General features: G+C 37.2%; 1 protein-coding gene across 1 annotated transcript; it reads right to left on the bottom strand.

Annotated features, from left to right (window-relative positions):
• Positions 1 to 3,501: 3,501 nt before the first annotated feature.
• On the bottom strand, positions 3,502 to 12,645 carry LOC149621031 (multidrug resistance protein mrp-7-like). The gene is made up of 9 exons (XM_089854682.1): positions 12,626 to 12,645; positions 12,250 to 12,552; positions 8,200 to 8,374; positions 7,890 to 8,144; positions 6,632 to 6,835; positions 6,415 to 6,561; positions 4,543 to 4,633; positions 3,588 to 3,699; positions 3,502 to 3,523 (listed from the first exon to the last, which is right to left on the bottom strand). Exons 1-9 carry the CDS (start codon positions 12,643 to 12,645, stop codon positions 3,502 to 3,504), a joined length of 1,329 nt encoding a protein of 442 aa, XP_089710808.1.
• Positions 12,646 to 13,253: the final 608 nt, after the last annotated feature.

Genomic DNA, 13,253 nt, shown 5'->3' with positions numbered 1-13,253 from the left:
TAAGTTTTGCAAGGAAACAGCCGATGTCATAAGACACGAAAAAGAAAGTGTGGACCAGGAAATCAAAAACCTACTACCAGCAGAACTATACACAAATCAGAATAAGAGGGTGACCGTTGGCTATGACTTATCTTTTACAGTAATCGATGGCAAAGTCTTAAGCATAGTTACAGGAACTAGTTCTCAACAGTCGTGCCCCATTTGCGGGGCTACTCCTTCTCAGTTCAATAAGATACTTGTCAACAAGTTTATTCCCAAACCAGAGACCTTGAAGTATGGAATAAGTCCTTTACACGCCTGGATAAGATGTCTTGAGATTTGTCTTCACCTTGGTTATCGCAACTGTGAGGGTTTAAAATGTTGGCGTGTGGACGGACCCATGAAAAAAGGCATCTTTCAAAAACGAAAATTGGAAATACAGGAAAAACTAAAACGCGAACTGGCACTAAGAGTAGACTTTCCCAAACCTGGTGGGAGTGGCTCGTCAAATGACGGGAATACGGCTCGGAGAGCTTTTGACAAACATAATCAAAGATCGTTTGCTCATATTCTGGGAATAGAACTTTGGTTAGTAGAACAGCTTCATGTCATTCTAGTCACAATTTCATGCGGGTTACCAATAAATGGAGAAAGGTTTGGTCAATACTGCACAGAGTTACTTCTAAAGTATGTCGAAACGTATGGTTGGCATTATATGCCCGTTAGCCTTCACAAAGTACTTGTCCATGGTAAAGATATAGTAAACACCGCAACTCTACCACTGGGTATGCTTAGTGAGCAAGCAGCAGAATCAAGGAATAAACTGTACCGACAATATAGAGAATTTCACGCAAGGAAAACAAGTCGTAAGGACAACTTGCAAGGCATATTCAATAGATCGCTTGATTCTTCTGACCCAATAATTTCAAACTACTCTCTTGTCCAAAGAAAGAAAAACCTAAGGAACAAACCACTACCGCGAGATGTTATTTCTTTGCTCGAACTTCTCGAAGAGCTACCAGAACGCAACATTATTGATGATGAAATCACTGAAAATAACGCGTACTCAGAGTCGGAAGAGTTATACAATGATACCGAGTTGGAGAATGAAAACGAATGAAACGATGTACTTACAGACGTATAAAGCCTACATGATCAATTTGATGTGCAATATCTTTTTGTGCAAATAAATATAGTTTTTGCTATTTGATGCCAAAATATTTGCCTCTATTAACAGACGACACTAAGGGTCACTCATTGTTAGGGTGAAAAGTAGTATTTTTCCCCCTGAAGTATAGGGTAGGAATAAAACAAGGTGATCAAAACCGAGCAACTAATAGAGCAATTAAAGCATTTTTCTTTAATTGGTAAAATTGTGTTTATCTTTCGAATCGAAAGCGATAGCGGTGTTTGGTAAATTGCAAGTTATTCTCCAAATAATTCTTAAGCGAATACGGTTAAAACATTTTGCAACCAGTTGCACCATTTTGGGAGAAACGGTCTTCAAAATCGCATATTTTCCCTTAAAATCTGTTTTTAATCTTCGATTCTGTCAAAACTGTGACCATGACACTTATCAAAATTTAAAATAGCCAATAACACGGATAATCACATGCTTAGGAAAAAGAATTTATTCAAATTTCCTTAAGGCTTATGATCGGCCCCCTGATGCAGATACCGACATTAAATGTATATTTTCAGATTCTACGTTGGAATATATACAGGAATATATATATGTTTAGTATTTCAGGTAAAATTAATTTTGTCGTCAAAACGCTGGTTTTAGGACACTGTGGCTAGGTAACCGAAACCAGGACGTAACTAGCTGATAAAGCTTGCCCTGGCTAGGTTAAGAGTCTCCCCGACGAATACATCTCCGCTTGCGGCTGCCTAAACTCGCGTTCTCTGGCAATCAGTTAAATAATTTATCTGTATAATTTCAAGTGAATAAATAAACCTAAGTCTTGTTTTTACCAAATACCCTCTGTGTCATTTCCTACTCTGACAATATAGTTCCTTTTGGTATTAAAAATTCCCCTCGATTTCTTTGAAATTTGAAATAGGGGAGAGAGATAAAAAGCGTGAAACCCTTATTGTTGAATGGTGACAGGAATTTTAAAGGGAGTATTAAACCTCCAATTAAAATTAACTTTAAATATATCGAGCAAACGTAAACCACAATTCACAAAGCTTAACCTTACTTGTACAATTAAATGCAGTGCTTAAACTTACAATTTTAATCCCCATCCTTTTAAAATACACGAACGAAAAATATTACCTCACCACAATTCTCTCACATACAATGACGAACGAAAAATTGTATACTGCCAAAGGCATAAAATAACCATTTCTTCGGTTAGCTCTGACATAACCATTTTTTTGGGTAACTTTGACTACATTCCAAATCGCGAAAAACTACGACCACTACCACACCCACCACAGGCTCGCGGGACAAACTAAAAGCCTCATCGTATAGCTACGATGTACGATGTGGCTAAAAAGAGCGTTGTTATTTGGGGAAAGAGTGTTTATGCATAGATTGACGTCAAGGGAAAAATACCAGAGGTAGGTGTGGGTGAGACCCCGGTATCAGGAAAACAGCATAGTTAATGCAGATGCGAAGGGGGAGCGGCTAGGGAATGGTGCATTATTATGTCTCTCATGCAGTTAGATAAAAATATTGGACTTTCATAGCGGAAGTTCACGTATTGCCTTTGCGAATTAAAACATCTAATGCTAAATCATGAGATTTTCCTTTTTCACATCAAGGGAATAAAATTAGCTCTAGTGGCGGACAAATTTATTTTGTAAATGACACGGACGGACACTGATGCATATATATAAAGGGAGAGTGAAGAAGAAAACCAAATGATTTTTTATCGATTATTTTACTAATTATAAGACCATTATGCTTAGTGAAGCATCCAGGAAATTTCTTTGAACGTTTTTAAAATTCAAATTAGGTTCAGATTTTACGGATAATTTGAAAAAAGGACCTCCGACCAATCGCGTAACGCCCTGCTTTCCTGTTAATAAATTTCTTATGCACGGAGATATTTCCTGGATGTTTCACTATGCAGAATAGTCTTAAAATTAATTGAGGAATCGATAAAAAAGCTTGATTTTACACATCACCCTCCCTTTAAGGTGTGGTGCCAATATTTAAAAATTTAAAACACAGCGAGTTTCACGAGAGGTCTCGCGGAGCCTAAACGCCCTTATACTATTTTCTTAAATTTAGACGTTGAGACGCTTGGCTTTATGGGGGTGCACCGCATTCTAGACTAAGAAGAGAGTTGTTGTAATCATGAAATTAATTAGTTGACTCAGTTTGTAGTGATAGAGGGCACCACCTTAACTTGCCACTATAAATAGCGAGGCCCTGCCGGTAATAAGGGGGAGTCGGTCACTAGCCACGGGGCAGAACGTTCGCGTAAAGAAATGACGATGTATAACTATGTGTTTTAATCATGACGGTAAAGAAATAATAAATGTTATGTTTTAAGTAAAAAACTCGAATTCTCATTTACACAACTCCGCTAATCTAATCAGTTTATAAACCCCGCGGAGAACCCAACAAGAGTTCACGCTTTAAGCCTGGTTCACACCTGGCGAATTGAGGAGCGAATAGCCCGTCATGAACAGTTCGCTCGTCCGTTCGTCTAGTCTGACATAGTTTTGGCCATTCACTCGCCCCGTTCGCCCGGAATAGTTTCCAAACTATTTTTTACGAGCGAATAGGTCAGCTTTGCCCGTATAAAATGTGTGTGGGTAGGAGGCCTTTCATTCGCTGCTCAGCTCTTATCTATTATCGCCTAAAAATCTATTTTCTAGCGACCAAAGAAGATTTTTTTCTTTCTTTTCATCCAAATATATTTGGTCTTATCTTAAAACAAGACCAAGACGTTCACAAGGCGGGATGCTTTCTCTCAAAATTGTGTCGTTACTTCTTCTGAATATAAAGACCCACCATTTGCAATAAACTCTTAAATGTTGTCGGAGTCTATATAATTGGCTCTATCATTCATTCGTAATTTCCGCAATAGGATATAGATACTGAATTGGTTACGACGCTTAATCAAATCCCTTACAGTCCTTATGATTTTTTTCTTGGCCGGTGGATTAAGTTCATCTTCTGGCTACAAAAATCCTACCCCAATGCAATGCAAATAGCTTATTTCTATCATTCTATCATCCATTGGAAATGATGAAAAAAAGACAAACCAGCCAAGCTTTCTGATTTTCCCGCCAATATAGCACCCCCTACAGCTATCATTTTTAAGAGTTCGCCCCTCAATTCGCCTAGTGTGACAGCTCTTCGCTTCTTCATTCGCTTGGATCTATTCGCTTACTTATTCGAGCCTTCAGTTCGCTCCTCCGTTCGATCCTTAATTCGTCTGGTGTGAACCAGGCTTTAGTCGTCCCATTTTAAAGGCTCTCTGCTCCGCGTTTAATTAAGCAGATTTTTTCTATCACTCCGAATGGATTCAGCCAATAACACTCTTTCGTTAGTATGTATTTAAATAATAAGGAAACACTTATCCTAATCCTTCTATGACATACCATATTGGGCGTTGCTATCCATCTGCTCAACATAATCCTCGGTTTCCACAAGACTTAACAAGTTTGCGATTCTTCTTACAGAGACGTACGACTGTAAAGAATCATTTAAAGCATTAGTTTAATTTTGAAAATCTTTCAACAAAGGGGCAGTCAACAGGACATTCCTTAAATGGAGGAAGAAGAGGAAAATCAAATTATATTTTATCGATTCTTCTACAAATTATAAGACCATTCTGCATAGTAAAACATCCAGGAAATATCTCCAAATTATTTTAAAATTTAAATTAGGTTTAGATTTTATGGATAATTTGAAATAAGGACCTCCGACCAATCGCGTAACGCCCTGCCTTCCTGTTAACAAAATACTCGTCTTATAATTAGTGGAAGAATCGATAAAAAATCACTTCATTTTCCTCTCCACCCTCCTTTTAAGGATTCTTTTGGAAACAAATTCCGTTGCACAGGTAATTTTTTCTTTTTGAGAGTTTAACGAAGCAATGCCCAGCACTAGTAACTCAGAGTAATCGGTGTACACGCGGTACCTTTGATGGTTTTAAAGGATTAAGCATAATCGTCAAAATAGTAACCATAACAGTGCTACAAAATTGCACATAACTCTAGAATTATGTGCAATTTTTAAGGCCCTCCTAGACCAAAAGCCAAAATTTCCCGCAATGGTAAAGAAAAATCAGTTTTTCGCTAAATTTCCCGTAGAAAATGCATGGGGTTTTTGTTGGTCCATCACATCGAATAACTTAAGCATCGTTTTCACTTGGCGTAAATCAGACGTTTTTTCCCGACGTCAAGCGACAACCGAAAAAAAACATTGTTACACTGGAGCAAAATTACGTTGAGTGTGGCGAAATTAGCTTTCTATTTTTTAGGCTGCGTTCTATTAGAGATGGTCCGATATCGATACCAATAACGGTATCGGTTCCGATACCGATATTTGGCTAAACCGATATATCGGTATCGGCACCGATATTTGGCTAAACCGATATACCGGTATCGGGTTAAACTGGTATCGGCCCATCTCTACGTTCTACGTTAACGCTCTGGTCGAGCCAATCAGCAATAGGCTCGACTCGTGACGTAATTTTCAACCACACGTGTTCTGTCCGCAATGTTTTTATTTATTTAGTTCCAAATCGATTCAGTTACTAGTACAAATCCTTGAGAATGCCGAAGTTCAATGCTGAAAGTTTTTATTTAGAGGTTGGGAACCATCCACATCTTTATGATACGGGACACAAAAATTGCAAAGGCCAAAAAAAGAATGCACAATAGATTGGCCGAAATTGGTGCAATGAAGAATTTATCTGGTAAGCCTTGGTATCATTATTTGTGGCAACTACGCTAAGTGAAAACGTTATAAATTAGTTAAAACATGAGTAAAAAAGCAACGAAACGCGCTATGAGTGACGAATGTATTTGCTTTGCTATAGTTAAGCCAAAAAGAAAAAGTAATTTAATTCAATACTTCTGCCTTTCACAATTAAATAGTTTAATTAGCAAGTTCAAGTTATTAATTAATATTGTTTAATGGGATAATGGCTCAGCTTTGAAATCTAGCTTTCAATTGGACTGTAAGGAAAAACTAAGACCCGAATTGGACCCGACGCGAAAACAAGGGTCCTAATTGGACTCGAAAGTTAATTTTGGGAATATTGCAGGACTCGAGGGCCCGACGGGTAAATGAAAATTCGACCCGATAACCGCGGGTAAAATTTGGTTTTCCCAACTTGTTAAATCTGAATTATAATGTTGAATTTTATACATTTTCAAATATTTAAAACTTTTTAAACCATATGTAGGCCTAGATTACCGCTTATCTTTTGGTCGCCCCTTCAATTTGTTTGCCATTAAACTTACCAAAACTAACGTGTTCATTAAGTCCGGAAATTCAAACATTGACATCGCTAATAATTGTACCAACGTCCATGTCACGAAGGCTTTCCTCGATGTAAGAACGTTGTCGTCATCAATTAATACGTACATGGTGAAACACGGTAAACTAATCTAAGCATTGAGAAAAATAACCATATTGATTCCTTTTAATACTTTTCTGACTAAACAATTATTTTCATACCAAAAGCGGTATTATAGAATCGATTAAAACGTTTATTCCTTGGAAGAATGATTGTTTCTTCAAGATTATAATTTCTTTTTCTCTTATTTCAAGAATGATTCTTTGGAATGAACTTTCCCAGGCGTACAACTTCAAAACGCGGATTCCGTTCAAGATTTCGCTCATCATTTTCATCCTGTTATCCTTCTGCTTCATCAGTTCAATCTAATAAATGAGAAATTCAAGAAAACACCATTAAAACAAGTCCCCCAAATCAATGTTTTCGAATTAGCTAGATGTGGTTGTGGGTCGGGTGGGTATGTGCTAACCCTCGGTACTCATGTTATCTAACTCACTAATGTAATAGTCGAGATGGCCCAACAGTTGGATACGTTAAGTTTTTACCACACCTATTTAAAGTCGTCTTTCAGTGTATCGAAACTCCACACACAAAACACGAAAACGCACACTGATAACAATAGAAGAAGCTAGTTAGTTTTTCACACTCTTATCTAAAAAGCTATTACAACTTTTTATAATATTGTAGGGTAAGAAAAGGTTTTAACAACAATTTTTATTTAAATAACACCGACCTATCCTTTACAAATACTGTCCTTTTTGCCTAAAAGTGATTCCCTCATTTTAGTCACAGTATCCGCTTTTCTCATCCCCCGTCTACCTCAAGAACCGGAACATAAACGAAATATATCGACTATATGGGATTTTCAATAAATCGGCTTAGCTGTGTATAAAATTAAACCCTAACAGATAAGCAAAATTTGAATTCCAATGAGTGATTTTTTGGGGAATGCCGCGATTACCACTGTATTCTTCGTGAATTATACGATGAGTGCAGTGATTATTTCTATTTCAACTGATTACGATTTTAATTTTGGATTTTCGAATTCCTCCATTGATTATGTGTGATTATTTCAGGAAATTTGTGATTACCGAGGTGATTACAAAAGATTACTAGTAAATCATGTGATTATTTCCGACTTTCTAAAGATTTCTAGTGATTATCTGAGATTTCTGATTACCCACAAAAAATATTTTGATTACTAATGATTTTCTCAGAATTTTAGATCAGGTAATCGATTTCTGCGGTATTGTACACCTAATTATTCAATTGACAAACCCCTCGCAGTGTTATATAGTAAATAAAGATGGTCTAACTATAGGCCTAACTGAAGCGGTTATTTTCCGATATTGCTCTCTGAAAATGCGCCTTTATAAAATTCCACTAGTGTTCCCTAGTGTTAAATTGGACAATATTTACTTGCAAATCTTTGTATTTCTTGGTGCTAAGATAAGACAGTGGAACCAAAGCGATTATGGGTACTATTCCTGCAAAGGCTGAATAACCCAGTTCTTGATACATGAAGGCGAAGCACAGAACTAATTGTACCGGAACCGACCACAAGAGACTCAGTTGCGGCGATAGAATTTGAAATCGATTCGTGTCAACGTACATCGTGTTAAGTATTTCCCCAGTTGTCAGATCACGCCGATCGCTGCTCGATAGTCGAAATGTCTGCATCGACGAATGTTATAAATGAACTATCATCCGAGAGAAAACACTAGCTTACCTTTTTGTAAAGAACGTGCATAGCGGCAGATTTGAGTCGCAGTCCTAGTTTGGTGTGGAAAATGGCGCTACCTTCTTGCAACAGAGATTGCGTAACACCGGCGAAACCGTAAAGACAAGCGTAGAAAATACCCTTCCATAAAGGATCATCGCTTGAAGAGTGATCAATAATGGCACTAAAGGTAAAGTCCTTAACGATTAATTAAACATTAAGGCACACTGCGTTACATTTGTAAACGACAAGTCCATATGTGAACTGATGTGTTAATAATGTTGATTTTTAAAAGAAATTTTGTTACTTCTAAAATTAATTACTTTAGTAATAATTTTACTAAAATATTTTGTGTATTATTTTATTATGTATAATAATGATCCAATTGCGAACGGAAAAGAAACATATCATCTCGCATTCGTGTATAGACCTATTTACTAATCCCAAGAAGCGATACCTAGTTCACTAGTAAATTGGATATCGCTTCTTGCTAATACGTTTCCTCCTTTTCCAAATATTGTCCCTAATATTTAACTTGAGTTTGTGTTGGTTAAAATTCTGAACTCCCCATGCTCTAGTTGGTCAGGCAAGACTAATTTTATCTCAATCGATCCATTCCAATCCTAGCATAAATATTTTTGCAATTCCAAATTTTTTCCTGTCAGTTTGTTCAAAAATATGCCAAGCTTCGCTTGCGCTTAAGAACTGCTACACCGTAAAACGTTCTGAGATCGCATTTACAGAGAAGTTTTACACAAATTTTTCTGAAGATTTATATAGTTAGTTTACATAAACTAGGGATGTCAAGTTCCCGAAAAAGAACCGGTTTTCGGTTAATCGATTAAATTAAATGGCTTAACCGATCCAAAATGCTGGACCAAAAAAAAAACGGTTTTTATCCGGCTGTTTATGATAAATGTTGAAAAATACTATACTCCAACGTAGATTCCAAGATCGAATATTGGTACCGATTAGCTAGTACCGACAGGCGATAATTAACGCCGTTATCCAATGGCATTCTAGAATATGCCAATGGTAATTACTCCATGGATGGAGTAATTTTCTTGGAGTGAAGTTACTTTAAGATTGCACTTTGATATTGATAAGTACAAGTGACGAAAAACGAAAACTTTAAATTTGTGAATAAAACAAGGATCCCAAGAGGACCATTACAATTTAGCGCCACATCTCGTATAAATTAAGCACAGATTATGAGTCCTATCTCCTATTATAATAAAGCTATAAATATGAAATAAAATTAAAAATTAGGTTATCTCGCTGGATTAATTAATGTAGAAATCGCATTAAGAAGAGTAGCTCCACAGTCAATAATTGCAAAGTGGAAACACTGGCGACATCTTGTATATTTTAGCGAAATCAACACCTGGCATTTTCCAAAATATATATTTAAATTATATTTAAAATTACTATTTAAAATATTATTTTTTCATATTATTTAAAATAAATAAATTATATAATTTAAAATAATATTTTGTAAATGAATTAAATAGCTTAAAATAAATATAAATTTTTAACCAAAATTTCAAGGTAGACTAGAACGCGCTAGCCGCCGTTTTAAAACAATCCACGAGGAAAAAACAGTCGAGCGTTTTACAAACTGGGCTACGAGTAGCCCTGCGATTTCCCTTCTGTTTGCGTACTGTACACATATTCTAAAGCTAGAGTTGACTGACAGCTGAGGGTGAAAATTAAGGCGGGGTTTTCGACGCCGTCCAATAAGCGGTGTGACGAAGACGAAACGAAGGAGGAGTTAAACTTTCCGTTTATGCTCCCCAATATTTTGCGCTCATCGCTAGATGGCGCAAAATAAAAACCTGATTCGGTTTTCATTTCATAAAACCAATTAAAAATGAAGAATTAAAAAAACGGAAAAAACCGGTTCTCTGAAGTTGAAAAACCCGGTTTTTGGTTAAACATAGTGGTTTTTGACATCCCTAACGTAAACCATATCGTCACTTGGCTATACCACAGGTAAGTACGTACATACGTTCATGGTTATCATTATTATTAGTTCTTTTTTTCTGTGCGATAGCCAAGATAAATAGAATCAAACTATACAAAACTGTAAAAAACTTGGCTGTACATTTGATCTTAGAAATTTTTGTAACACAGTGGCTTAAGAACTGCTACACCGTAAAACGTTCTGAGATCGCATTTACAGAGAAGTTTTACACAAAGTTTTCTCGAGATTTATATATATCTACTATGATTTGTTTTAATTTACCAATTTAATTTGATAAATTTAAAAAGAGATTCTTTCTTCTTTTCCACTCAGAAATTTTTTGCTCGACTTCAAAGTCAAAGTTCATTTCCGTTTTAAACTTTTACAAATATCGTTTGCCTCTGATTGAGCTTTAGATCATTATTGTCTAGGTGTGCTTTTTGATAACCTTCCAAAATATTTCCATAAAGCTTAGTTAAAGGGCACACTTAATAGTTTTCGACATTGTCACTAATCGAGCTAGGGATTCAGATTTTAAAAATGTGCGAAGGAAACGAAACCATTTAAATCGGATGGAGGATCCTATTCATCCTTGCTAATGCTAGTGGTGAATAAACAATGACATTTGAGAGATAAGCTGACACTACATTTAGTAGTCCTTATGCGTACGTGTAGCAAGTTCTGCAGTGAACAGGTCTCTTTATTTTAAATGCGCTTTTAAAATTGGCTACACGTACGAGCAAGTAGGTGATGATTGCTTACAGTTTCTACTATTTAAGCGATGATGGAACAAAAAATTTTGTTAAATTATTGTAGAGGTCGTTCTCACGGTGGACTTTGAAACGTTGTGTTTTTTCTTCTATAACAAAAGGGTCAATCGACCTCTTACTGACTTCGTAATAAAATTAATTTTAAATGTGACGCATCGTAGGACCCCTCCCTCCCCCCTCGTCACGGACCGTCACAAACTTACAAACCCCCTCCCCCTATAAGAGTGTGACGTAGTTTATAGACGGTCCCTAGTACCAACGATAAATAGGGGAAAGTGTCGGACTCTCTCCTTCGTCTGTGACATGAATTTGGAGGGGTGAATGCATTCTCGCGAGATCTTTTTCATAGCCCCTCGCCTATTCACCACGTACCTAAGATAATTTGTGATATTGCACGTGAAGAAATAGTGCGGTTTTACTTTACATTTACTGCTTTTGACTGAGGCTAACCGTGGCCACTGCAGTTTATCGCCACAATTTAATTTGATGATGTACATGATTGTATTAATTTATTTAGCTAATATTAAAACGTTTTAGCTTATAATGACAACCCAGGGCCTAAGTTTAAACGAAATTATAAAAGATTTTAACGATGAGTTTTTTTAATTAAATGTTTGATTTCAAGAACATCTGCGGCATTTTTAATTTAATTTCGGCGTGCTAACTTTTAAAACAAACTTTAACCTCGTTCAAACGCGAAAATAACACTAAAGAAAATGGAACAGAGTGCGGAGGTTGTGACTCTTCCTTGAGATACTCCTATGCCAAATTCTCCCGTTTGGTGGCGTACGAGCGTTATTTTCGGGATGAATGACATCATCAACTACAAATCTGATTGGCTCATACAATTTTAAACACCTCTCGCGCGCTTGGGCGTCTCAAAATGCATGTCAAGCTACGGCAAAGGCAGGAAAATATGGCAGTCCGACACTTTCCCCTATTTATTTCTGATAGTACCTTATCCCAAAATCTTTCTATCTCCGCTAGAAGTACCTCTGAATTTTGAAGATCGGTCGGTGTGTCAGTGACCAATCTAAATCAATTTGGACTTGAGATATTTTGTGAACTGTATTAGCTACAAACGTGTAATTTAGAGGGGTAGAAATTGTTCCAGTAAGTACTTGTGGTGTGTGGTTTTTCAGTTTTCAACCTTTTTTTACAACGAAGATGCAGGGGGCTTTAAAGTGCCTAAGTTGCTTCGAGAAAAGAGTGTTCAGAGTGCACCCAGATTGTGAAATTTATGTGCCCGTGCAACCTCTACAAAAGGTTCTACACTTACTGACTTTATGACGTTTCTTATAAAACCATGAAAATAGATGTATTTACCCTATCAAGAGGGGAGGAACGAAAGACACTAAGTCGGACAGAAATTGTAAGATCACTCCAGAAATCAAGCAAAACCATACTGTCTTCAACAAGGGCCAAGTGATCGACTTGCTTGGAATATTGGTTCTGTTTCGATTTTCCGAAAAATTTTTCATTTCAATTTCAACGCCGTCACTTTTGGTCTTAGCTTTGGGTTGCCAGTGTTTTTCAAAAATGCGTGACACATTCATCGCTTGTGCCGACTGATTCAAGTCGTGCAGATCCGATGGCTCAAGGTTTTTCTTCCATCCTTTCCAGAGGGTGCTAAAATTAGATTTTTTGTTGAAAAATGCCTTGTTGAAGTAAAACCACCGAGAACAATTAGCACGGATGTCACAGCTTTTCAGTTATGGCCATGTGCAGAAGTCCATTAAATTAGCCTAGGAAGTAACCAAAAGCGGGATTTGCTACTCCCCTCTCTTGTGTAGCAATAACTGAAGAAGGGCGAGTCATTCGCCACCTCACGATAACGTTTCTCAGACCTTCGGTTTAGTTGCGACTTGTACGCCAAAATGTGCCCTATTGGGAGTGAAACAGCCATTGGCTGAAAATGAACGCTGGGTCTCTAAAGGGACCGGAAAACACCCCCTGCCACTGTACAAACCGAGCCCTCTCTAGCATCGCATCAGGGGAAGGGATGGGGCTGTGAATTTGGGAACAGTCAAGCCCATTCGGTCTTTTGTGATTCTTCATAAACCTATTGAAGAAAAATTTAACGAGCGTGGCCGTTCCTTTTTTTAGATAAAGCAAACTTGCTATAGAGGGGAATCTACACCGTTTTCCGGTCCTTTTAGAGATCCAGCGTTCATGGACTGAAAAGTCACACCCCGCTCACGTGATAAGAAAGACTTGAAAGAGCGGTGCTCGAGATTTCTAACAGGGTTAGGAAAGTGGGAAAAAACTAAACTCTCATCCATGGAGTTAAATCAGGGATCACAAATCGAAAGGAGAGTCAAAGATGGAAG

This window comes from Phalangium opilio, unplaced genomic scaffold (genome assembly GCF_054372755.1).
Source record: "Phalangium opilio isolate 3A_F unplaced genomic scaffold, DU_Popi_V2 ptg000209l_1, whole genome shotgun sequence".
NCBI classification, from domain to species: Eukaryota; Metazoa; Arthropoda; class Arachnida; order Opiliones; family Phalangiidae; genus Phalangium; species Phalangium opilio.
Note: the sequence above shows the minus strand (reverse complement) of the source record. Positions and strands in the feature narration are given on the sequence as shown.

Bases quoted from the DNA above. Each gene is read 5' to 3' on its own strand.
- LOC149621031 (XM_089854682.1), bottom strand. From the start codon at position 12,645: ATGGCCATAACTGAAAAGCT. The intron at 6,562-6,631 runs GTATGAAAATAA...CTCAATGCTTAG, and splicing joins ATTCTATAATACCGCTTTTG to ATTAGTTTACCGTGTTTCAC. The intron at 4,634-6,414 runs GTAAGTTTAATG...GATTCTTTACAG, and splicing joins TAATGAACACGTTAGTTTTG to TCGTACGTCTCTGTAAGAAG.